Source organism: Larimichthys crocea, unplaced genomic scaffold, assembly GCF_000972845.2.
Source record: "Larimichthys crocea isolate SSNF unplaced genomic scaffold, L_crocea_2.0 scaffold97, whole genome shotgun sequence".
Taxonomy (NCBI): Eukaryota; Metazoa; Chordata; class Actinopteri; family Sciaenidae; genus Larimichthys; species Larimichthys crocea.
The window spans coordinates 20387-47173 of NW_020861315.1; the positions used below are offsets into that span (position 1 = coordinate 20387).

At 39.4% G+C, this 26787-nt stretch overlaps 3 protein-coding genes across 3 annotated transcripts; 1 reads left to right on the plus strand and 2 right to left on the minus strand.

The window, feature by feature from the left end:
* Positions 1–5315: 5315 nt before the first annotated feature.
* LOC113745585 (cytosolic sulfotransferase 1-like) lies at positions 5316–7300 on the minus strand. Its single transcript, XM_027277216.1, has 8 exons — positions 7118–7300; positions 6825–6960; positions 6609–6734; positions 6412–6512; positions 6097–6223; positions 5908–6005; positions 5647–5821; positions 5316–5572 (listed from the first exon to the last, which is right to left on the minus strand). The coding sequence occupies exons 1-8, from the start codon at positions 7136–7138 to the stop codon at positions 5460–5462; spliced, it is 897 nt and encodes a 298-aa protein (XP_027133017.1). The 5' UTR covers positions 7139–7300; the 3' UTR covers positions 5316–5459.
* Positions 7301–13911: 6611 nt separating this feature from the next.
* Positions 13912–21742, plus strand: wdr46 (WD repeat domain 46). The gene is made up of 14 exons (XM_027277305.1): positions 13912–14017; positions 14289–14456; positions 15443–15523; positions 15640–15752; positions 15876–15963; positions 16193–16254; positions 18151–18255; positions 18387–18537; positions 19001–19236; positions 19700–19853; positions 20290–20437; positions 20671–20861; positions 20977–21090; positions 21190–21742. Exons 1-14 carry the CDS (start codon positions 13961–13963, stop codon positions 21307–21309), a joined length of 1788 nt encoding a protein of 595 aa, XP_027133106.1. The 5' UTR covers positions 13912–13960; the 3' UTR covers positions 21310–21742.
* Positions 21743–25399: 3657 nt separating this feature from the next.
* Positions 25400–26515, minus strand: b3galt4 (UDP-Gal:betaGlcNAc beta 1,3-galactosyltransferase, polypeptide 4). Its single transcript, XM_027277279.1, has one exon. The coding sequence runs from the start codon at positions 26513–26515 to the stop codon at positions 25400–25402; it is 1116 nt and encodes a 371-aa protein (XP_027133080.1).
* Positions 26516–26787: the final 272 nt, after the last annotated feature.

A 26787-nucleotide genomic window follows, 5' to 3' on the forward strand; every position in this document is an offset into this window, starting at 1 on the left:
CACTGCTATGTTGACATAACTGAACATTACATAAGTAGGACAAAAGTATGTAAAGAACTTAATCTCAAAGAAAATAAACATTAAGAATTCATGTAGCTGTAGTGGTTCATGAGAAAATAATGATAATACATATAACCTATAAATTTAAACATCCCATAAAGAGGCAAACAAACAACAAACAAATGGGCAGTGGTTTTTTACCAACGCAATACAACAGTTATACTTAATTACAAGTAAAAGTATTACAAAAGAAGTATTTTTTGCTTCATGTACTTAAATATCAAAGTAAGAGCACTAAGTGCTGTAAAATGTCACCTGTAACTGATACAAGATTATATCTGACACACGGCTGATTTAAACTACTTTATATGCAGATAGCAAGTTATGTAGCTCCTTTCAAAGGATCACAAGATAAATCATGAGCGTCATGGGATGATTAATGGAGCAGGAAAGACAGAAAAATAAAACTCTGCTACACAAATCTGCTTTTATTTCCTAGGAACTTACTCCAATCTCTGTTTTTTTTAATGAAATAATGGATCGTTTGAACTTTGAGTGAAATGAAACCATGTGAGAAGTTTAGAGGAGGGATGACTCTTTGGGGACACTGGTTTTTATGTACGGTGGAAACCAAAAAGGTTGGAAAACACTGGTTTAAACTTTGTATTATCATCCTATTTTATAATCTTATTGTGTTGCTTTTATGTCTTAAGTCTTAATAGGAGTGTGTCTAATAATTATAGCTGTTCCCCGGAGTTTCTGTGCTCTGTCGTCCAGCAGGTTCTCGTGGATCGTGGCTGCTGCTGTGATCCTGCATGACGCCCACTACATATATTATTACTGTCATTATTACTACCATATCTATTACTGTAATCATTTTTATCATTCATTATAATTCATTGTCATTTTATCAGTCATTGTACAATATGTTTGTGTTGATTTGTTCTGTACACGTGACATCTATTGCACGTCTGTCCGTCCTGGGAGAGGGATCCCTCCTCTGTGGCTCTTCCTGAGGTTTCTTCCACATTTTTTCCCTGTTAAAAGGGTTTTTGTGGGCAAGTTTTTCCTCACTCGAACCGAGGGTCTAAGGACAGAGGGTGTCACTCCCTGTACAGATTGTAAAGCCCTCTGAGGCAAATGTACTTTGTGACTTTGGGCTATACAAATAAAATTGATTTGATTTGATTTGATTTGATCCTCGGAGCCAGTGTTTACTAAGACTTCAGATAATTTCTGGGAATTTTTATTAGGAATATTAATCAATAACTTTAATATGATACAGTACTGCAGTAACGCTATCTATACTTTAAAATCTAGTGCCCGACTACATCGGTTTGTACGGTAAAGCTTTAAAATCTAGTGCCCGACTACATCGGTTTGTACGGTAAAGCGTCTGTTTGGTGCCTTCAAGTGCACCTCGGAAACTCAGAAATTAAATAATCTCTTTTCTAAGATACATGTGCAGATTTAGAAAAGTCATTAAATAAACAAATCAAATTGTTTTCTGACAACTCTACCTGATTCTTGTCCTACATGTTCCCAGCTACTTCTGGGGTGGTTTTCAAGTTCTTTTACTGTACCATTTCACCACAATGTCACCATACATTGTGTATGAGACTATTCGAAAATGGTACAGTAAAAGAACTTGAAATTCATCCCAGAAGTAGCTGGGAACATGTAGAACAGGAATCAGGTGGAGTTGTCAGAAAACAATTTGATTTTTGTTTATTTAATGACTTTTCTAAATCTGCATATGTATCTTAGAACAGAGATTATTTTTTGATTTCTGAGTTTCCGAGGTGCACTTGAAGACACCATAAAGACGCTTTACCGTACAAACCGATGTAGTCGGGCACTAGATTTTAAAGTGTAGACAGCGTTACCGCAGTACTGTAACATATTGAAGTTATTGATTAATATTCCTAAGAAAAAATCCCAGAAATTATAAGAAGTCTTAGTAAACACCAATGTTGTTGGTGTGGCTCCGAGGATGGCTCGTTTTGATGAACATTAGGTTGTAGCTCGTTGTCTATCTGACTCCGGTTGATTGACGGGCGAACTGACGGTGTTGGCAAAGGTATAGTGGTTAATGATGTGGTGTCTTCATCATGGACCAAAGTAAAAAACCAAAGAAGCATCAGGTGCCCAGTTTAGTAATCGAAGAAAAGAAGAAGAGGAGAAACGGGCCAGAGATAAAGGGATGCAGATTTCTGTGAGGGACAGCAGCTATAGGCTGTTTATGAGCCTCTTGATAATATGTTGCTATTAACCACAGAAGACTTTTAGTTTTGCTGAACTAGCAACTATTAGAATTGAAATCAGGTCATGCAACTAATTTCACCCAGTGGCAACCTAGTCTGGTTTGTGTTTGCAACACAACAAGTGCAAATTCACACAGACTGTGGAATTTTTTATTACTGTACACTTATGCCAACTTAAACAACTTCTAACATACAGTGATATGGCATTTTGTAAGCTACATGTGATATAGCTTTTTAAATCATTTGTGGTATGTTATGCTTAGTTTATAGGATGTTAACAAATGTTAATAAAATGTGCATTATGGTCATTTTAATTGGGTAACTGATGCATGTGTGATGTGAGTGTGATCTAACTTACACATTGTATCTTAATTGTAAATTATGGGGCACTTCTGAAATATTCTGGAGCTGGAGCACCCACTGGCCAAAATGAGGAGTCAGGTGCTTCCACAGCAGCCACAGACATGGCCATGGAGTATCTTGTGTTTTGTGTGTTTTTGTTACTGTGGCAGGTCGGGTGTTGCTCTGCTCCACCCCCTCCCACTTAATCAGTATCACCGGTGCTTGATTGCGCATTGGCAGCACCTGGTTAACTACTGCGCTCCTCCGGGGCGCATTCTCTCCCTGGCATTCACCTGGAAAGGCTCTGGGTCGGCGTGCTCCAGTTTGGTTGGTGTTCGGTGTGATTTCGCCAGGTAAGCGTGTGTGCTTTAACTGCATCTTTATTGCACAGTATGGTGCGACAACCGCCGTGATTTTGTTTTCAGTTTTGGCCGTACTGGTTGGGTTGCAGCTGGAGGAAGTGGTGTCCGCGTTCTGCTGTTGTTGAGGACTGGTTTTTTTTAGTGCGTAAAGCTCTCTCTATCGGTAAGCATGCTCGTTGTTAATCATGGTTAACTATAGTAGCCCTTTGCTAACAGCTGTTGCCCTCTGCTCTGTCCTGCTGTAGCTGCTGAATTTGCAGCGGTTCTGTCTCTCCTCCTGCGCTCTGTGGATCCACTGCACAGCCTATTGATGACCACCGCAGCCACCTACGCATAACATCCGCTGCCTCCAGCCTTGGTGCAGCCGCTCCGTTTTCACGCTGTCTTCCACACCGTAGTTTCTTTTTCTTAATGTCCTGAGTTTCTGTTGTGGCTCTCACGCAGCACCAGACTCAAGCCCCACTGCAACTGACTTATTAGTGTTTCTTTGTTTGTTTGGTTTATTTATTTCTTGTTTATGTAGTTGTTTTGGGTAATCAGTTAATTTGCAAGCTCTTTGGTTTCTTTATTTTGAATTACAGATGGTTATTTTGTTTAGTTCTAATTTAGTTACATTTCTGATTTTGTTTATTCTTATATAAGTAAATTTTCTTTAAGTATTTCTATATAGGTTAAAACAATTAATGTGTATTCTTTCTGTTGGTGTGCATGTGGGTGTGAATGTTGTGTGTGAGTGTTTTTAGAATAGGACATTTTAATAATTCGTATAGTTCAACCTTTGAGTGTCGCTCCACCTAATTTTGTGTGTTTTCTTCCTGGACAGGAGCTGGTGTAGTGCGTGGCAGACTCCCTGGTGGTGGTCCCATCTCACCTCCCTTAAGTTTGCTGTGGCACGTGGTGGTTTGGTTTGTAATATTGTTTTTGTGTGTTTTTAAGTTTCTTTAGTCTGTCCGCCTCACTGAGCTGTCCCTGCTCCTATTTTTGTTTATTTTCCCCCCCTAACGAATGGTGGTATAGCAGACACGCAGGTGGTGAAGAATATGTTCATTTTACCTCTATTAAACCATTGTTAAATAAAATAATTTATATTTTTGGAAGTCCGTCTCTTGTCCTCTCTATATAGGTGTAACGAGTCTGTGTGACCTCATAGTATTCCCCTTATAGGGTTGAGTGAATTTCCTGGGGTGCAATTCCCCAGGTGGCGTTGTTGGACAAATCCCCCCCCTCTTTTACCACGTCTCGCCACATTACCTTTTATATATAATAAAGTAATACAAATCTGAAACATTGGTGTGTGTGTGTGTGTGTGTGTGTGTGTGTGTGTGTGTGTGAGGTTCACCCAGGGCGTAAATGTAGCCAGGACCGCCTCTGGTTAGTGTTACATCTCCACTTTAGAGTAAAGCTCAGAGTGAAGTTCGGATCCTAAGACATCCTTAATGTGCTGCTGGTCTCTCCACTGAATTTCATGCTCTTAATTTTTCCCACATGAGCAAACTATTTTCCCACCCACTTTAAGCAGTGTAGTCATGCTTGCAGCAACATGCTGGTGCGTGTTTTCAAGGAAGGTGAACACAAGAAATGCATCAATAAGAACCAGCATAATCTTTAAAAACGAGTTTGAACACTTCCAAAATTATTTCAAAAGTTTAAAACATGAACATACTATGTGTACCTTTAATCCTGCTGCTTTTTAAATATTACAAACTGCTACAGTGCCCAGGTTCATTGTTAGGAAGTAACACATCACCCTACTAACTGATTGTGTTTTAACAGTGGATGTTTATGTCACTGAGACTTTGAATGAAAGTTGAAGTGGAACCGCAGGACAGGAAACAGGAAGTTTGGTTTTGCTGATTCTGCCTGATATACATCCGTCAGCAGCAGAAGCTTTGACATACATCTCATGAAAAAGCTGATGCACTTTAAAACCCTCAGTGCCAGATTACCACAATTTGTCTAAATACATAGATGTTTAGATTCAGTGGACAGATGAATAGGTCAGACTCTGACTACACAGACAATTCTCAATACTCACAGGCTATAATCATTTCATATTAGGTCTTAATATACAGTACATCCTTCAAGTTTCAAACAACCAAAGAGCAGCAATAGACATGATAACCTAACAAAAGGAAAATTAGTTGCAGGTTATGATGCCCTGTTTTGATATGAATAAATAAACTAATTAGTTTCACTGATCATAATGATGTCATTTCACAATATTATGGTAAATTGCAAAGTCTTACAACTGTTCTTTGATTACACATGAACATTTGATTCTTGTCAAAAGTAAGACTAACACATATCTGAATAATATTATGGACATGATCTTAACTCAAAGCCAACATTGTTTCTCACAGTCTTTATTCAGATAAAACAGAAGATCTACAACTCTGCTATCACATCAGAGGCAACTATAATTTGTTTTTGGTTTCACAGAAATGCTACTTGTCCAGACAGTTTGCACAGTCTGCCCAGTCTGAAGTCCTGTTCAGATTTCAGTGCGAAACTGCAGTGTGGAGTCCTTCATCTTTTTCTCGTAGTCTTCGTCAAACTCTTCATTCTGGGCCACAGTGAAATGGTTCTTCCAGTCACCAACCTTGCCTAAAGAACCACAGAGGATCCGTCAGCTATCTCTTTTTCATGTCACACATTTAGTTATCTAATTATCAGGTTACCTTTTCTCATGAACGGAGAAATTTTGAAATCCATGACAGTGCACGTAGAATAGTTGGCCATGTTGTTCTTTTTCATGTTATCAAACTGCACTCCATCTGTAATTCCTTTCTTCTCCTCAACTGAAGGAGACAAACCAAGAAAGCTGCAGAGCTTGTCTATTTCTCGTCCAGTATCCTGGAAACACAATGGTCACATAACATCATTGCATTGTTACCAACTAGAGAAGAGCTTTAGAAAAGTAAGCCTCAATAGGAAATTACCTCAATCATATCTTCATAAAACATGTAATGGAGTTTTGAATAACTCGGTTTCTTCTTCCACCAGCCGTTCACGTGGTCATACCAGGATCCAAACACCACTAAAGCAACAGAACAACTCATGAAAAAATCCAAACATCAGTAGAAATCTGTGCATCTCTGTTCCAAAAACAATAGCTCTATCATACATACACTTTCCCTCCATGAATCTGTGGAGGTAGTTGTTCCAGTCTCCAGGCTCTGGTTGAACAAAGTTCATACGATCAAAGTGAAAATAAGACACCACGTTGTCTTTGGCATTGCGGGCCACATAGACCACCTACAAAACAACAAAACATCTAAAATCATGCAAGATATACAGTACAGTACCTTCACACAGTGTTTGTTCATCACCCGCCTCCCATTAAATTAAGAATGAGTCTTTAATGATGATCACATTTTTCTTTCCTCTGTTTCACAATCTTGTGATCATATATTAATATGATGCAAACAACATAATCTACTGACCCTGCAGTTTTGCTCCCAAAAAGACTTTGGCACAAACTGGACAGGAAAATGAGTTTTAATGAGTCGTGGAGAGGTGGGGAGCTTGTCAGCCAGGTCAACTCCTGTAGGAAGAGGCATAATAATGCTATTAAAGCTGAGGCTAAAGGTAGAAATTCCCCACACTGTAAAGTGAAGTTAAGATTAAGCATATGTTCAACCTGACTGCTCAGATGTGTAGATATCCAAGAAAGGCACTCTTTCATAAATTGGAATGGATGTCTGACACTCTTTAGATGTCTGACCAAAATACAACAGGTCAAGGATGTAAGAGGCCCATGTGGTTCCTAAAACAAAGACAGACAGAGAAATTAAAACAAAACACACATTTGAATGAGCCACAAAGCTTTTAACATTAATTGTTCATGTGGACTGACCTGCTTTGGGGTATGTTGCAATAAGTATATCATCTGGCCTGGCCTGAAAGTTTTGAATATTCTCCCAGTTGTTTGTGAAATAATGAGACATTGAGACTCCTTTGAAATCAAAAATTTCTGGTCGAAGTGAATCCATCTTCAAAACAAAGACAAAAAGCCAAACAAACAAATTTAAGCAAACATTTTAAAATACTTCAGCCTGTTCTCATTTGCTCAGCTTCACATGTTCACAAGTTATGAACTCCACTTGAGAGTAAAACACACTTTAAGTAGAGGTTAATTTAGAGACATACCTTGTCCGGATCAACAGACATTCTGTTGTTGCTTGTTGTCCGCTCTATTTCTGACTTTTCTCGGCTCCTGATCAAATGTTTCCCACACGAGCAAACTCTTTTCCTGCCTCGCTCTCCTTGTTAAATAACACTCTCTGCACTGCACAGGCTTACTGCCAGATGTGATATGAAAGCCCGGCCCCTCACTGTGTTCCCAGATTTCCTGGCGTTTTACCCTTTCCTCCGCCCTACCCTTTCTTCTGGCCCTGTTTACATTAAAATGCTAGGGTGTGTTTTAATAAATTAAACATGGAAAGACGCAGTCTATGAGACAGACTACTTTCATGCTCTGATTGATTTGTTACGTTAAACCATCACACAGAAAATGTTTGGTTTGATTACACAGTCTGAACTCTCCTTAACACTTTAAAGATTGTACTACATGGGAAGTGAAACATTGTCTAGCTTATCTTTGCAGTTTTCTTACAGCTCTGTTCCGGCAGATTCCTTCTCCTGATAAGTGCCACATGAGTATTTACCAAAGGGCATACAGCTGTGAATGTCGTAATATTCAGTGGTGTAACCAGACATTTTTAATTTTGAATATTGTTTTTTTACATTCTTGTATTTACGATTTTTATAGAATAAATTAACAGACCTACAAACTACTCAGTGGAGCAATTCGCCTTAATATCGCAAACAAACGCAGGGGAAAATACTATTTTATTTATCTTATTTGTTGTTTAATTATTCATGAAGGAGATAGAAGATAAGAACATCGGTTACTTACAGTCTTTAAACTCTTCTAAAGAGTGTAAATAACCGATGTTCTTCTCAACACAAAGCGGATAATAGCGATAATATACTCCCCAGCCATAATTACAACTGTAACTGTATATAGGCTACTCATATAGATCGAAACAATAGCCTTCTGATCCAGAATATCACCTATAATGAAAATGTAATGTGGTCTATCCCCCGAGAGTGTTATCACACCCCTTTGTCTGTCTGCAGCAGGTAGGGCGCCGACCCCGTTGGGTGTGTTTTACCCTGCAGGATCTTGTATTTAAATGCAAAGTTGACTCTAGAATCACAGTTTAAAACACAAAAGTATCTGGTATCTTGTAGGGAGGGGGAGGTTGGGCATCTCAAGTGGCTGAAGAAATTACCATTACAGTGTAACTAGAGTAATTCATTATGTAATTATGGCTGGGGAGCTTGGGGTATATTTTCACACAACATACGAAAAGGTATTATTTTTTGCGTTGTCTTTTATCCGATTTTGTGTTGAGAAGGACATCGGTTTTTTACACTCTCTAGAAGACTTTAAAGTCTCCTGTCTCCTTCATAAATAATTAAAACCGTAAAATAGTATTTTCCCCTGCGTTTGTTTGCGATATTAAGGCTTCACTTTCCGAACAGCTGTGTGGTTTGTGCGCACTCCCGAGAGGGGGTTCATTTCACGACAGGGGTGCTTAATACGGCACAACACTGACAGGAGACTCTGGGGCAGACTCAGACTCATTGGAGGGACTATGTATAGTCCATCTAGCCTTGGGATCCTCCTTGGGATCCTTGGAGTCCAGGAGGACCTGGAATGTGTTGCTGGGGGAAAGAGCGTCCTGCTAAACCCACTGCCACCGTGACCCGCCCTCGGATAAGCAGAAGAAAATGGATGAATGGGGGTGTATTGCCAGAGGAGGAAGCCAATTAGTTTTTGACCGCCACACCACAGGTGCATTTGTTTGTATATGGGAAACGTTATGGAGAGAAGGGGTTGCACTGATAAAGGATCAGTACCATTTGTTGGAAATCTTGAGAATATCACTAAATAAACGACATCTCTCATATGGAGAGGCAAAGTCAAGTTGGACTCGTGTCTGCGGGGGTTAGACCCCTCTGTGCAGCCTATAGCTGCTTAAAGTTTAGCACTGTTACAGTAAACATTCATCAAATTACAATAAAAAGAACAACTGTTTCTATACTCTTTTATACAGATTTCAGCCTCTCATGTGTGAAAAGTATTCATGTTGGTTCATATTTGTTGTTTAAATTCTGCAGTCTCTTAAACCCCCTTATATCTCTACACTGTACTGTTTAACAACATTGGCTGCAACCATTGGCTTGATGAGCTAAGTTTGGGGCCAGAACACATTAATGATACCTATTTACTATGCAAAAGATCACAACATGATTGATGGTGCACACAGTAGATTCTTATTTCTGTGTCCTGTGACAATTGTAGGAATTTATTCATTCATAAAAAATGGCAGAAATGAGAGAAACCATGTGTTAAAATAACTATTAAAATAATTAATTAATGTTGACTCTCATCTTTCAGATAGGAATCAAACTCCAGTCTCCGGTGTTTGTCCCATCTTCACCGATCAGCTTATTTTAACCCAATCCATGATCTTTTTCTTGTCTGTGTAAAGTAAGAATAAATATGCATTCTGAGTTTGACCAAAGAAAAAAGTGTTATTAACCAACCAGCCAAATTTGAATGATTAAAAATGGCGATACGTTTCTGAAATTTTGGTAAAAATCCCTAAAAAATGCTTGTCCGCTGAAGCCACGCCCACACGTGTGCCCTCTCTGTCTGACCTTTGTGAAACAAAATGCTGTGTGGAATATTATCGTTACTTTGTAGTTGCTTCTCTGCTGCAGTGTTTAAAAAACGAACAAACAAAACACAGGCAGCATGGTGACTGCAGGGGTCTTAGCTCAGGGTGGCTGGGACACCTAACGTGTACATACATACACATACACACACACCACACCACACACCACACACACACACACACACAATATATATAATTTATAGTGTGTGTTGTGTTCTATATGATGTATGTATTGTTCACGTGTAATGTCACGTTAGTGCTCTTTTTCAGAAAAACCCTCATGTCACATCTACTTTCAGGATCTGGTTATTATAACACAGATTAAATGTTAAATATAATATTTCATATTTATCATCAAGTAACAGTGTTACACACATTAGTAGCCTGTAACACTCAGCATTAGAAAAATACATATGTTTGTTTGGTGCTTACATAAGGGTAACATTTTAATCATCACTTTAAAAGTTACTACGTTGTTTTTGGTGCCTGTTGTTTCCCAGATATATTAGTGTGTGTGTGAATGGTGTATAAGAGCTTAACTTAGAACTTTGTAGAAGGCGCCTTTGAGTTCAGTCCATTCCTTGTATTGTTTACGGGCAGATCTGCCCGATCCAATATGGCGGCGACATCGACGTACGATTCAGCGCTCAATGCGGCGTCTATGTATATATGTCTATGAAGCTCGGGGTACTGAAGGTGATTGTGATAACGAGAGAGGCAGCTAAACACTTGTTAGTACAAGCTGTGGCAAAAGGTCTGCAGCAGATCATATCAGCATAGCAAGCTATGTCGACCTTACACTATATGTAGATTCACTGGTATAATAAATATATATATACTTAATAATTATATATTTAATATTATGATATATATATAATATATATATTTATATCTATATAATATATATAAAATATTCAATTTTAAGATTTTCCTACTCTTCCTTGTGTTGCCATTAAAAAAATAGTGTATACAGGTTCATTCTGATATTTATTTTGTCACACGACTTTACAATCCTGCTCTGAGATCTGTTCCTGTGTTGATTGGCTGTAGAGACACATCCGTCTGCTTACGTCAGCTGTCTCCCTTAAAACCAAATCTGTGTCGGACCCTCCAAAACTTTAGGCTTCATTGCCCCAGAATTTAAAGTGAGGGGAATATGATTTGTGGATGTTTCAGTCTAAATAAAAAAAAATCTGATGAGCCATTTCATCATGTTCACCTCTGTCAAATGGAGCAAGGTGCACTGAGCTCATGATGAAATGACATTTCAAATGTTGATATATCGGCCCAAGGCCTTACTCTAATCTTAAGTAGTCCACGTCAGTGATTCATAACCAGATGAGTTTTTCTCTATTTTGCAACAACTTTATTACTGCTGGTCGAGCTGTCAAACCTGCAGCTCGAAGGTGAATCAGACACTTCCTTACTTCGCAAGTGTTAAGCTGTTGTTTCAAAGAAAACCTGCTTCTGCTTCTGTAGTGGTTTTCAGCTGCCAGAACCTCTTCCTGTCAGTTTCTCCACTTCTGTTTTTTGATGGTGTAAGAGACGAGGGCTTTGAGGATCTGGACCTCACTTCAGACAAAGTTTGGAGAAGGCGCCCACTCCAATCTTGACTTAGTTTACTGCTTAGTTTGCTAAATTTCTAGATGTCTATGGTGATGTCATTTGATCCCATATCACACTCAGATGTTCATTAGTTTCTGACTCTGGAAACGGTAAGATTCCCCAAACTAACGTATCTCTTAACTCTAGTTTAGCTTCTGTGATCTCCTTTTGACAACTAACGTCCTATTTTTTGCTTCCATTCCACTGAGACTCCCCTTAAACAGTCTAGCCCCCCTGGGGGGTCCGATAATAAGACGTACACTTAATTGTCTGTCGGTCCTTTGTTAACAGCCCTTTTGACGTTTTATAGCACTATATGTTTCTTGCAGTGTGTATGTCCAAAAATGCTCCAGAAACTGTTTGTTAACAACACTGCTTTTATACAGACAGGGCTGTCAGTACTCAGACGTTGTTTAGGAATAGTTTGCAACACATTTCAGTTTAATTTACTTCCACTGCTGCAGACATACAGTTTGTAAACTATTTGTTCCTTTATTACTAATGTTACCTTATTGACCTCATTCAGTTCAAGTTTTCAAACTTCCAACAGCTTTCTGTTTTACCATTGTTCCATCAAAGTGTTTTAAAACTGTAGGTGAGTTGTGTACATGATATTTGATTTCTCCAAACATAAAACTCTGGAATGTGACTGATGTCATAAAATTTGTTCAGGGTTTTACAAAGTTATCCCTATAATTTTAGCTCTTTAGTGGAGAATCTGTTTGGAGCATTTTATCCAAAACAATATTGTGACACATCCCGCGGATTTAGTATTTAAGAAGCTTTGTGTTAACTCAACATCACTGAGGTAAAGTATCTCACAGAAACAGTGGATCATGTTTACATAAATTAAAATGTTCATTTTGAATTTAACTCCAAAACTATTGGTAAAACAAGAACAGTATACTGCATGGTAGGGACAGCGTGTGGATTTCGAGGCAAACTGTAAATAGAGTCCCTCAATGTCACACACTGAAGTGTCAGTGTGTCTTTTCTTGAGCGTTATAGTTTTGAGAGCTTCACAAACATGGTGCCACAGAGGAGAACGTAGTGACAGCTTCATCTGCACAGCCGAGTTCCTTGGACTGTCACTTCTTCTGGTTGGTGATGCTCTGGTGTTGTTCCTGTAATCTGATGAGAAAAATCTAAATGTGTGTGTAATCGCTCTTCGTCTGGCCCCTCTCCTGAGACCAGTTTGCTTTGGACACCGACCAGGATGGACACCCAACAACAACACAGCTCCAGGATCAACGGACATGCAAACCTCTCCACCACGGTAGCGATTCTTGGAGAGGAAAGGTATGATGTTCAATGTTAAATTACATTACATTACCCATTACATTTTACTACAGTACATTCATTTTACTACCCTTTACATTACAGCACATTAATTTACTCAACTTACAGTACATTTTACTACATTACAAACATTTTACTACATTACATTTTACTACATTACATTACTCAATTACAATTTTACTACCCCCATTACCTTACATTTTACTACATACATTAAATCCACATTACATTTTACTACATTACATTACATTATATTATATTTTACTACATTACATTATATTACATTTTACTACATTACATTATATTACATTTTACTACATTACATTATATTACATTTTACTGCATTACATTACATTATATTACATTACATTTTCCTACATTACATAATATTACATTACTTTACATTTTGCTACATAACATTACATTATTCAACTACATCTTTATCTTGTTCTCAATCTTCTCGATGTCAGAGGAGGGGGAGGAATGTCCGCACCTTCGTTATCACTGAGGACATCCTATTCGTTAGGAACACACATTCATATAGTACACACACACACACACACACACACACACACACACACACATTTATATATGTGTGTGTGTGTGTGTGTGTGTGCGTGTGTGCGTGTGTATACTATATGTATGTATATATGTTCACGTGTAATGTACTCTTTATTCAGAAAACCCTCATGTCACATCTACATTTCAGGATCTGGTTATTATAGACACAGATTAAATGTTAAATATAAATATTTCAATATTTATCATCACAGTAACAGTGTTACACACATTAGTAGCTGTAAACACTCAGCATTAGAAAAATACATACGTTGGTTTGGTGCTTACATAAGGAGTAAACATTTATAATCATCACTTTAAAAGTTACATACGTTGTTTTTGGTGCCTGTTTGTTTCCCAGATATATTAGTGTGTGTGTGAATGGGTGTATACGAGACATTAACTTAAAGAACTTTGTAGAAAGGCGCTTTATGAAGTTATGAAAATATGGCGGACCCGTTGACGTATCGCGACCAACGACCAACCCGCTCAATGCGGCGTCTATGTATATATGTCTATGGTTATTAAATATAACGAGTAATTAATTATCGCCATATTTAATAACGACTTTAATCTCGTAATTAATTCTCGCCATACTTATAACACTTCCCCCCAAATTAACTTAAATGTGGCCCTAATACTCCGTCGTAGTATTTACACGCTTTGATAAAAAAATAAAAATGAAATAAAAATAAATTAAAAACGTTATACAAAATAAAACCAGAAGTGACGTTGTTTGACGTCGTGACGTCACCGGAATTGAAAAACGTATACAACAAAGATGGCGTCTCCCGGCGAGGCAGTGGTGAAGGAGTCACACGTGGAGAAAAAGAAGAAGGTAACTGCGAATAAATCATGAATTAAAGGACGTAACTCTAACTGTGTTAGACTCTTATATCACCAGCTAAAACAGACTGGCGCCACGCTTTTTTAGTCGACGCACACATTGTACCATTAGTTGGTTATTTGCTACCATCAGGCAGCGACTAACGCGGGTGTACGGGGTCCCGGAGCAGGCGAGCTGACCCCGAAAAAGTACACCAAACTCTCTGTCCTCTCCTTAAAGTCACTGCCGCTAACCTACCTACCGTTTGCTCCTCTTTTAACAGCCTCCAGCTCGTTACTGGCAGGAGTCACAGGAGGAGGTGAAAGATGAAAACAAAGTGGATAAAGGTAAAAACAGGGCTGGGGAGGCTGCGCAACAGAAGAAGACACAGAAAGCAAAGAAAAGAAAGCAAGAAGAGCATCAGAGAGATGGAAAGAAATTCATATCAGGGGTAAGACTGTTGTGTGGATCGAGCTGTCACTGTCATTCAGACAGGTCAACATGAGTGTTTCAGAGGCTTAAAAATAATGAAATCCACGTTTTGATGAGATGTTTTACTCCTTAAGATGGAATGGAAAACATTTGAATCCACGCTGCCTGACTACACAGGCTGAGAGCTGTGCTTTTAAAGCAGATAGCAACCTATGTATCAAGCCTTGTCGCCGAAATGCAGAGGCCTGTAAGCAACTGGGACATCCATGTCCTTGTTGACCTAAAGGTTATCTATCCACCATGCACACTAGACAGCTATGTACTCGCTGTTAAAAACCAAACAAGACTGTCATCACAGACAAAGCATTATTTATTCACATTACAATGCACAGGTCTAGAATATCTGTCACCTCCTGTTATTAAAAAGGTATAACTGGTGATGATTACTGTAACCCTGCAGCTCAGAAGGTTTTTTATGAGGCCATGTTAGGTTGGTGTGTGTGCCAGTCTGGCGCTGTGTAATAATAATGCTACAGAACTTAGGCATTGTCCATTGGGCTTTAGACATTATGGATAGACGATGATCAGATTAGTCCCATTTTTTTAAGAAAAGACTATCCTGGCTGCATCTTGACAAAAGGCTGAATAAATTATCACAAGAAAATGGGCTTTGTTATCGTGAGAATAATTAACTTGCGATCTTCAGATAGCGACATGAAAAAATACTTCCATGTGTGCCCGTCCTTGATACAATATTTTGTGTTTGAATCAAACTGTTCCAGGTCTTGTGACGTTTAATTTTGACGCAATGTTTATGACCAAAGGAAGACAATATTAAAGTTATACCAAAATTTCCTAGATTATAAACAGTATCTAATTACATACTCCGTTACTGAGTTTAATCAAAATCAAAATATCTCCCAGCTCTTCGTTAACATGCTTTAATTTTGAGTATGACAAAGTAAATCCAGTGTATTTCTTCTGATCACTGTTCATTGTTCCCAGAAATCAGACCCTTTCCCTGGGCCTGCTCCAGTACCACAAGACAGGATGCAGAAGTTCAAGAGGAAAGATAAAATGAAAAAGGTAAGCACATGACAATAATGATTTACAATTTTATATTAAATAACTGGAAGTGGCTGCTGCGACCAGGATCTCATTCCCATTAATTAATTTTCATCTCATTAATCTTCTCCTCCTAGTCTCGCGGCCAGACTTACAAGCTGAAAGACATCATTTCCCGCACAGAGGAAGCTTCAGAAATGTCCCAAAAACAAGCTGCTCGGGTTGACCTCTTGCTCCCAGAGGATGCAGGGTAAAATGTTTTAGCTGTTGTTTTACAGTGTATGATGTGACAGAGATTAAATTATGAAAAAAAATCATCACTTGAAGTCATTTCTTTGAAGCATGCTTATGACACCTTTCCCTCTAATCTCAGTTTTCTAGAAGGGGATGAAGAAGAGGACACGTGTACGATCTCTCAGCAAGATATTGCAGATGCTGTGGATATAACGTCTGCATCAAAGGTAGCAGTGCAGATGTTTGAAGGGTTTACTTCTGACATCTAAAAGCTGGAGCCTCTTTTATTTTGACCTTGTTAATTTATAAATCAGACATAAGCATACTGTTATGTCTGATTGCTTGGATTATAAATTGAATGTCAAGAGCATTTACCCTCACCGGGCTTCTGTTGTTGCTAAGATTATTGGCCTTATTGTAAATCTGTTTTTTCTCTCTCTCCGTCTTCCTCTTTAGTATTTTAATCTGAATCTGTCTCAGTTTGGACCATATCGAGTGGATTACACCAAGACTGGACGGTCAGTGTCATAATCTTCATACTGATACAAGCCTTGCTCAATTGCTTGAAACTGATTTTATAATTGTCATTACAAAATACAGGATTGCACAGTGAAATGCAGAAAATGTATGAATATATATATATCTGTCATATGTCAAGCTTATTTTACAGTATTAAGTCAAAAGCTCCAGTTATTTATATTGAAATGTCAAATTACAGACTGAGCCTTGTAGTGCCTTATCAGATCTGAACCTGCAATAACTGATTGTTCTGTAACCACATGGGAGCCACAGACTGGGGCTAGATCGCCACCAACTCCTGAGGGAAATACCTCATGTCTCTTTATCACTAAATACCCCATTTTGTTCAGCAGCTAGTTACTAACTGTATCTACGTGTCGTTTGGTGGTGAGCAGGTAGCATACTTTAGAGTTTGGGAGCTTGATTTCACTAAAAATGATGCAGAGTGAGCATACAAATTAAAGCAGTGGTGGTGGAAGTATTCATATTCTTTTACATAAGTAAAAGTACTAACATCACAACAAAAATACTGTTACACCACACACACACACACAACCATACATAATTATTATATATTAATATTATATCAATATATATATAGAGATATATATTATATATATATAGTATATATATATTATATAGGAGCAAAAAAAGATGTATTTAGTTGTGGCTCTGGTGAGTATTGTGTTTCAATATCCTTAGGCTCTTCGCATATTCATTCTTGTTTACATCAACATGTCATCTTAGTTAAAAATTAATGGAAGGCAGTAGCTATTTTTTACCCAATAACAGGAAGTTGACTTGCAACATCTAATCAGCCATTAAGCAACATTAAGAACTCAAGTTCTTAGTCCAGTTTTTATTTAAACCTGCAATACTTCATTTTCTGGCCACTCAGAGACAGCACAAGAAACTGTAAACCAAACACAGACATCACTTAAATATGTCACCTTATACTGAATATTTGTAACATTGTTACAAATGTTTGTCTATATGTACTTAAGTAGTAGCAAATGTATTTACATTTAATGTGCATTTAATTACAACAGTACAGTTCTGACAATAACAGTTTAACACAACTGGTCAAAACCACTAACTGCAATCGTTTGGAATCGTAATAAATAGTTTTGCCTTTTACTTGCAGTATTCAACTTTTGACACTTGAGTCACATTATTTGTAGTGAGGTGTTATTTCTAGCAATTCTTATATATCTTTTTAATATTAAACCAAATTACAGTCGTCCCTCGCTATATCGCGGTTCACTTTTCGCGGACTCGCTGTTTCGCGGATTTCTTTAGTGTAATTTTGCATGCTTTATTTTTACAGCGTACTGTACAGTATGAACGCGCATTGTGTTCTGCGTCCTGATTGGCTAAGTGAGAACCGCACGTGTGTTCTGCGTCCTGATTAATTAAGGGAGTACTGTACAAAATGCGTGTAAAAAGGTGTATAAAAGTGTGTGGTTAGGGGTTTTACGGTCTTAAAACATGTATAATAATTGTAAAACTTACTTCGCGGATTTCGTTTATTGCGGGTTATTTTTAGAACGTATCCCCCGCGATAAACGAGGGACCACTGTACTACAACTAATCATTATGAATGGTCTGAGAATTGTAATTGCTGTTTGCGCCACCACTGCAGGATTCAATTCTGCTGCTGTATATTTTCTTCATTTGATTTCTTCTTATACTTTGATGTTTTTGTATCGCTAAACTTCTATTTTGTTTTCTTAAATCTTAAGCTTTTGACAGTGTCAGATCTTGCACAATTATACAGTCAAGCAAATCAGTCAGGAAATGATAACCTTCTAAATCTATACTGATACAGACAGTGTTCGTCATGCATGTATGTTTGTGTCGTGTGTGTTGTTAGCAGTGTGTTCTCTTCTCTTCAGTCACCTGCTGCTTGGTGGGAGGAGAGGCCATGTTGCTTGTATAGACTGGCAGTCCAAACAGCTAATGTGTGAGATAAACGTGATGGAGTCGGTGAACGACGTGAAGTAAGTCATCCAACCTCACATTGTGCAGCACTATAGAAAGCACAAAACATCGTATATTACAGTCATGCTTCACCTATCCCCGACTGTGAACACTGTCTCTGTGTATAAAATCAAATTCTGCCTTTATTCAGGTGGCTCCACAGTGAGACCATGTATGCAGTGGCTCAGAAGAAGTGGCTGTATATCTACGACTCCAACGGAATAGAGCTTCACTGCATCCGCAAATTCAATGACGTCCTTCGGATGCAGTTCCTCCCCTACCACTTTTTGCTTGCCACAGTGGTGGGTTCATTTGCACATTTATCACAATAACAAAAAGTTGTCCTCTGCTGTATGCTGAATTTACTACAAACCCTGATGTTATGTATCAGACCTGCCACTGAGAGGTTTTCTTTTGGTTAAACCTTCAGCAGAGGGCAGCACACTACAAAAGAGTATAGACAATGTCCATTTAAGATGCATGAACATGTTTCAGTTTCCAAAACTATCTGGAGGAGTTTTCAATACTGTGCATTTATTTGCAATGTGTCTGTTTGCTTAGATTTACAAATTGCTGGACAGATTACAATAAACATAGTGTCTTTGCCTCACATCTCTCCCTCTGCACCTCAGTTTGAAAACCTGTAATCTAGAGCAAAGCAAAAAGAATACATTTCAAAGCAGACTCGTTGACAAAGGGTGCTATTTTCATTTACAAACGGTAATCAGCGCTGACAAACCATCCTCTTCTCACTCTTGTCTTCAGAGTGCTACAGGTTTCCTGCAGTACCTGGACGTGTCTGTTGGAAAGGAAGTGGCTGCCATCTGCACCAAGACTGGCCGGCTTGACGTAATGTGCCAGAACCCTCACAATGCCATCATCCACTTGGGTCACCACAATGGCACTGTGACCCTCTGGTCGCCCAACCAGAAAGAGGCCCTCGTCAAGATGCTCTGTCACCAGGGTGGCGTACGCTCTGTCGCTGTAGATAAGACGGGAACGTGAGTTTTCATTTCTTATAAAGGACAACACGGATAATTGTCCATGGATACTTAACAGCTGTCCCAGTAAAAACGTGATTATTTACTTGATTCTTTGGGAGTGTAATAAGTATTTGTAGTCATCAACAAAATCCTTTTTTTAAGCCTTCAACACCCACCAGCTCGATGTATTTGTAAAGATTTAGCTGTGCATTGTAGCTAGGTTTTTATGCTATCCTACAGAGACAAGTTTAATCTATCGATACATGCAGTGTGTTACTAATAACTTTCCATTAGAACAGGCTGGGAATTCTACATGGTGGGTGTGTCCCACAGGCACCAGATGGTTATCATGTTTGCAGATGAAGTCCATGAATAACAAACTCCTTCTTTGTCTGGTTGAGTTTTTCTGTTGGGAGAAGTGAGCCACAGTTCCCTCAACGTCCTCTAGAGAGCAGTCTGTTCTGTTTTCCTCTTTTGGCAGATACATGGTGACATCTGGGATGGATAAAAAACTCAAAGTGTATGATATCAGAGCCTTCAAGCCCCTGAAGTCCTACTTCCTGCCCTCGGGAGCTTCTTGCTTGTCATTGAGCCAGAGGGGTCTGCTGTCTGCAGCCACGGGGGATATTGTTCAGGTTACTATTACATCCTCACTGCGTTTTTGAAATGATTTGTTATTGGAAAACGATCTAGCACACAGGAAATGATGCATAAGAAGTAGTGCTTTGTTACAAGTATACTCTTGCTTAATGGAAAAAGTGGTAAGACAGTGGTCATAAATGTCTTGTCACTGAATGTTTTTTTTCACAGTTCCCTAGAACTGTGGGGGGAAAAAAAACTGAACAGTGTGTTCAGTTTAAAGGCAGCTGATTGCATCAGTGTAATGCGGTAGTTCTTGATTTTATCTACATCTAAGTTATCCTGCAAACAAAGATTCAGAATGTCAGCTGGAAAAGGTCTGCAGTGTCTTTGCATGGTATTAGTTTGCACACAAGACACGCACACTTTACATATTGGTTACCTTTCACCCTCATGTCACTTCATCCGCATCTGAACTCTGTCGCCCTGCAGGTGTACCGGGACGTGTGGAGCACTCCCGTGACTAAACCCTACATGGCTCACAGAGTTCGAGGAGCAGTTTGGGGGCTGCACTTCTGTCCCTTTGAAGATGTGCTCGGAGTGGGGCACGGAGGAGGTTTCACCAGCATGCTCGTACCAGGTCCTACTCTATTTTACATCATACCTACATATTTAAAAGAAGTCTGAACAAGTTTCCAGCACACTGGTCAGAAAAAGAGAAAATTTGAAATGCATGTTGCTGAGTGTGTTTTCTTAAAATCACTAAGCTATGTTTAGATGTTTTGCTTTGACAATAATCCACATGTTACATTTTTCTATACATTCAAACTGTTTCCGTCTTTACCTCTGTCCTCCCTTCATTTGCATGCACAGGTGCGGGAGAGCCTAACTTTGATGGATTGGATGCAAATCCATACCGCAGTGTGAAGCAAAGACAGGAGTGGGAGGTTAAAGCCCTGATGGAGAAGATCCAGCCAGAGCTCATTAGCCTCGACCCCACCCAGCTGGGACAGGTTGACCGCGCCACCTTTGAGCAAAGGCACCAAGACAGGGTCCAAGCTCTGGTAATGTCCGGAAGCACACTTTGAATTTAAGATGCACATCTGTAAACATTAACATACAGTCTATTGATCATGATAGATGTATTATTGTTCTGAAACCTTTTTTCTGTCTTCTCAGGGCTTTGACCCACTCGCTAAAGGAAAGTTTATTCCCAAGCATAAGAAAAAAGGTCGTAGTTCTGCTGGCAGTGTTGAAAAGCGCAAGAAGCAAGTGGCTCATGAGGACCAGAGGGTAAGTAATGCAGAATACAAGTTTGATGCCATCACACTGTGATCTTTCTGCTATATCTGCACTGTTTGGCTCATCTGTCTTGACTTGTTTACCCCCCAGGATGTAATTAGGAAAACCGTGGAGGACAAAATGACGATAGAAAAAGAGAGAAAGGAGAGAAAGAAGACGACAGCAGCGTTATCTAACCAAAAGTCTGCTCTGGACAGATTCAAAAAATAGAAAATGAGAGGACTCTTTGTGTAGCCCAAACTCCGGTGACGTTCTGTGGGAGAGACCTCTGAACTTCATATAAAGGACACATTTTCTGGGCACATTTTTCCACTGTGGGAACAAACCAGGAACAGCAGAAATTCTGGATGTAGTCGGCGCATTCAAGTTAATTCTGACTGGTAACAGTGGTCGATGTTGAGTGCAGTTCTCTTTAATGCCTGTAGCCTGAAGCACTTCCTGTCTGCATGAGTGGATAATGCGAGGGTGCCATGGTTGTCACTCAGAATTTGTGTTTCTATTTTCTTTCTCTATTTTTTTTCTCCTCTACTGATAAACACTCATTTTGTACCATGTCAAATAGACTTTGCTGAACTGAGTGTATGACAAATGTTTTATATAAATATGTTCTAAAAATAAACATAACACCAAGCCTCTGAATTCAGATTGTTTTTCAAGATGTAATCATTTCTTTGTTAAAGGATCAGTGTGTAGGATTTAGGGCATCTGTGGTTGCAGATTGGAACACCTTCCACTCGCCCTCCCATTACAAGCGTAAAGAAGAAACAACAGTGGCCTCAACACACACCACTGTGGAAACATGGCCACTGTAGTAGAGGACCTATGGCAACTGTAGATAGAAATCGCTCATTCTACAAGCGACTCAAAATACTCTGCTGAACAGACTGTCAAACTGAACTCCATTCTAAAAGAAGGTGTTAAATTGTAGGGCTGCATCGTTTGACTGTAAAGGCTTTAGTTATACCATCAGTGAGACTCTTCTGATTGGCTTCAATCAATGGGCGCAATCAGCACACGTCATTTACTCAGTAAACCTCAGTAACCTGTGATGAAGTGTTCATATGCACATATAGTGACTGGCCAGGTCCCACATTTTTCCATTTTCATCCTCTCCGCAGATCACCTGAAACCACAGATGTGTTCTGTTTCTGTCCTCTTTGGGGGAGTAAAGAAACTAACAAACTGGGGTATTTTTTTTAGTGATGATGTGACACAAAAGTTTTTAGGCATAGTGCCACTAGCTTTTAAGGGAGTATTACTTAAAAAGGCATAGAGAATCTCTCCACTCCATTGACATATGCAACTTTATAACCAGTTACTAAAATAGTTTGACAAAATGCTCTTTAACTTCAGATAGAAAAATGGGAGAAAACTGTTTTTGTAATTAATGAAAATAATTGGCTTAATTTCCACGTGGAATCTCTCCACCTCTCCATATATTACACTGGGGAACAATTAAAAACAAAAAATTCTGTTGTGTTAGATTTTTATGCTGATTAAAACTAAAATTGGAATGCTGATTCCAAATTTGCAAATTGCAGTCTTTCTACCAAGTTTTTTCTCCACAGCTTACCCTCCAGATAAGCAAAATTCTACTGATTAGCTGTAGTAAGACTTGCCAGCTGATTACGATTGGACTCATCTACAGCTACGTGGCAACTTTGTTTGTGCAGTCACAATTGAGACAGTGCGGAGGTGTGTGCAGCTCCCAATAGGTCAGTACTATCAATATCTGCAAACAGAAAGCTAGCATAGTAGGAATTAAAGAGGATTTGTGCTGGCTTTTCTCTTAACCTTGTAACCATGGGCATACCATTGTAAGTTCTATTTCGTTTTTTGCTGTTTTTGTAGTTTTCAAAGCTTGTAACTATTCCATCTTAGTGTTTTATTTACATTGTTATAAATTTCCCTTGTTCCAGATCATGTCTGCTCCTGCTACTTCTCGTCGTAAATGCCTAAACAACCCTGACTCCTTTTGCTATATTTGTGCTAGTTTCACCATTCCAAGTCAGAGGGCATCAGTGCATTTGTCAAACAAGCATATTTTGCATATTTTAAAGTAAAACTCTGTGATCAAGACAAGCCATGGGCCCCTCACAAAGTGTGCAAGCAGTGTGTCGAGAGTTTACAGATGTGGACCAAAGGAACACGTGAAAAGTTGGCATTTGGTATCCCCATGGTTTGGGAGAGCAAAAAGATAATTGCACAGACTGTTACAAGAACAAAGAAAAAACAAGCACATATCTGTTAAGTACAGTATTTTTCATATTTTGTTAGAAAACGTGGATGCTATAGTTCAAAAACTTGACGTGATAGAAAAAAACTAAGATCAGTTTTGGATACCACACCCAAAAATTTGTTAAAAACAGCTGTCAGATCTAAAAATTGTGCTCCCCAGTGTTATCTAAGTTTGGTGCCTCACACTTTTTTCCTGTCTGTAAATCCTTTTTACGTTGTCAGACTTTTCTGTCACAGCCTCTCATCTAGAAAGATTTTTTTGTGTGTGTGTTTGTATTTTGTGTATTTGGTCGCCTGGAAGATGCACAAAAGGACTCGTATGTGGCCAAGAGGATATTGGCCAAATTCCACATAACTGAATGTAAATTCACCGGTAAGAAGCCATAATTTAAGGAGTTCAACTTCAAGCAATACATTTATTCATTTCTTACACTCTAAAACAAAAATCAATGAAACACAGCAGCTTGATTATATATTTTTGTTATGTGCTCTCTTTGGTGCAAATCTTCTGTACATGTAAATTGTTATCAGTAATAAAGGAGAAAATAATAAAAAATAAAAATAAGAAATCCTGATTTCAAGGATTTTGTCAAAGAAATAAGTCTTCATCAAGTTGTTCTCCTACATATATGAACTTAGATTGTTAGCTTAGTATTTGTTTGGTGTCAATAATTATAAATTACGCTGTGCATTTACTGGAAATTATTAGTTTATGATTTGTAGTTGGAAGCTATATATATATATATATATGTTGTAAACTTCTTGAAATATAAAGGTAGGAATACAGTGGTGATTCAACAACATTTCCAATTCATTAATTTTTAACAAAATCAAACTACCTGTTCGTGTTTCCTATTTTTTTATTTCCTTTTGGTGGTGAAATATTACTGTTATATTTTGCCTCCCTTGCTTTGATTCAGCTGTCATGGAGAAAGAGGACACTTAATGCGACAGAATGTTGAGGGTTGAGACAAAGCAGACCTCTGCGTGTGTATTCCTCTTCTATGAAAGACATCAGGCAAACTGAACATATTATGTAGTTTATTGGTGACAGACATTCAAACATATTTTTCCTGAGTGTAAACACACTGACTTTCTGTCCATTTACATTATTATGAGTGAAGCAAGACCGCCTGGACTTTAACCCGGACACACTGCAAACTGTCTCTGAACATGTACTTGAACCAGACACACAAAGCTGTAATTCAAACTCGACTGTATGTTTAACCTCACTTTCACAAAGAAAAATAATACCATAATTCCTTGGGAGATTTCACAATAGCTGTATGGTTTCCGTAGTCCTCCAGAGAGAGAAGTGAAACTTCCTGTCCTAATGCATTTCACTCAACTGATTTGAGCCATCCAGTTAATGACAGATTACCCACATACCAACATGTCATTGTTATCACTGAAAAATGCAATACTTAAATTCCTTAAATAAATTGTATACTGAGGCAATCTTTGTTTTTTTCATGTTTTAACTAATACATATTTTTTAGCATTACTGGGTATATAAAGCCTGTGTTTTGTGTGGTTCATCTATTGTACTATTATTTGGAAAGTCATGCATTTAGGCATCCTAATATAGACTAACATCTACAATTGACCTACCTGGTGATAGACCACACAGGTGTTAAATATATATGAAGGTAGCAGCATATAGAGGTGAGCCTTGGTGTGTTCATTAAAATACTTGTTCCAATGTGCATTCACCACAAAAGCGGCTGTTTTTCCTCACTGTATACTATCAGCATGCCAGTGTTGTTTGTTCTAAATCTACAATATGTGTCAGTGTAACAATGAAGGATGCTGTAACAGTCCAAGGATAGGTTAAAGACTACCATGACTATTCCTATTACTACCAGCTGATCATCCCCTTTTCTGCAAAAAGCCAGTTACATACGTTAAAGTGTTTAAAAAAATAAAGCTATAAAAATAATGTGACATTTTCTCAGTGCACATAGTGTAGCTTCACAGCCTGAAGAGCACTTGTGCTGTTCACAGTATTGAAGCAAGGCACAGCCCCAATGAGTCCAGTTTTCCTTCTCTTCTTCATTAATCCTCACAAGCCCTGCTCCAGTCCCAGAGCTGACCCGAGCATCGCCCTGACTTTGCACATCCCCAGAGATGCACGCACACTCAGCCAGGAACAGGGTTGTGACGAATGGACTTCAGCCCAATAGTGCAGCATCTCTCTGGGTGGGATGTGGTGGATGGACACCATTGCCTGATAACAGCAGCGCCCGTATGGTACACCTGGACCACCTGAGAAGAGTGGGCAGTGTGAGGGCAGCACTCCAGCTGTCCGGGCACACAGACCAACAAACACATCTTCAGGGGGTAGAGGTGTGGATAAAGCTGATGCAGACGCTGCCAGGGAAATTTTGAGCAATGCAGAGCGGGACAGAACATAGGCTGTACCACTGCAATAGTCTGGAAAGACATTTGGAGGGTAGGCTCCTGAAGGGAGATAATGTTTGCTGTCTGGGTCACGGTCTGGAGCCACATGGAGATGCACCCTGCCAAGGTACAAGTCTCCTTGTTCATAAGGGTTACGGCTCTTGTTCAGGAAGTGCAGGAGGGCGCTGGGATTGAACAGGACATCATCATCCACTTTGGCCATGAAGTGAGCCTGAGGGCAGAAGCGACGGGCCCAGCCCAGCATGGACAAGGTTTTCAGGGTGAGGTTGGAGTAGGTGTCCAGAAAGCGCCCCTGAATCAGGTCTCCTCGTTCTCTGGCCTCCTCTATCAGCAGCTTGGCCAGTCCAGGGTCAGAAGCCACACCCACCATGAAGAGGGTCATGACCCGCAGGCCCCTAACCTCCACCTCTCCTCCCCAGGTGTCCCTGATGGCTTGACGGGCCCTCTGATTGGCAGGAGCCGAGGTAACCATGGTGATGAGGTAAGGCTTAGCACGCTGGCACACGAGCGGGCTGGGCATGAGCAGGAACTCCTCGGGTCTGGTGGGAGGGACGCTCTGCGGGGGGATGATGCCGGCGTGCGGCTCCACCACCGTATTCAAGCTCATGGAGGTGACCCATGACTCGATGAAGTCCACAAAGAGCAGAGCCAACACGGCTGCGCACGCTATGGCAGCGCACAGAAAAGGCAACACACCAAGCCTGCTCCCTCGCTTTCCAAACCGGGGCTTACATACCCATAGTCCCCGTCCGACCATGACCAAAGCCCCACTGCGAAGCTCTGAAGACCGCTGTATCTGCTGCAACTCACCCGTTTCTCAATGATCCACCTTCTTTTGTCTCCTGGACTAGAATCACTCAGCTGTCATTGCGCGTCCTCTCCTCTCCTGTCCTCTCCTTGTCCTCTCCTCTTTGCGCCTTGAGGTCCCGCAGCAACGACTGGCGTCGTGAAGATGCGGTAAAGGAGCTGGTTATCTTTTGTTGATTCTGCAGCCCTGTGAGATTTTTTTTTTTTTTTTTTTTTTTTTTT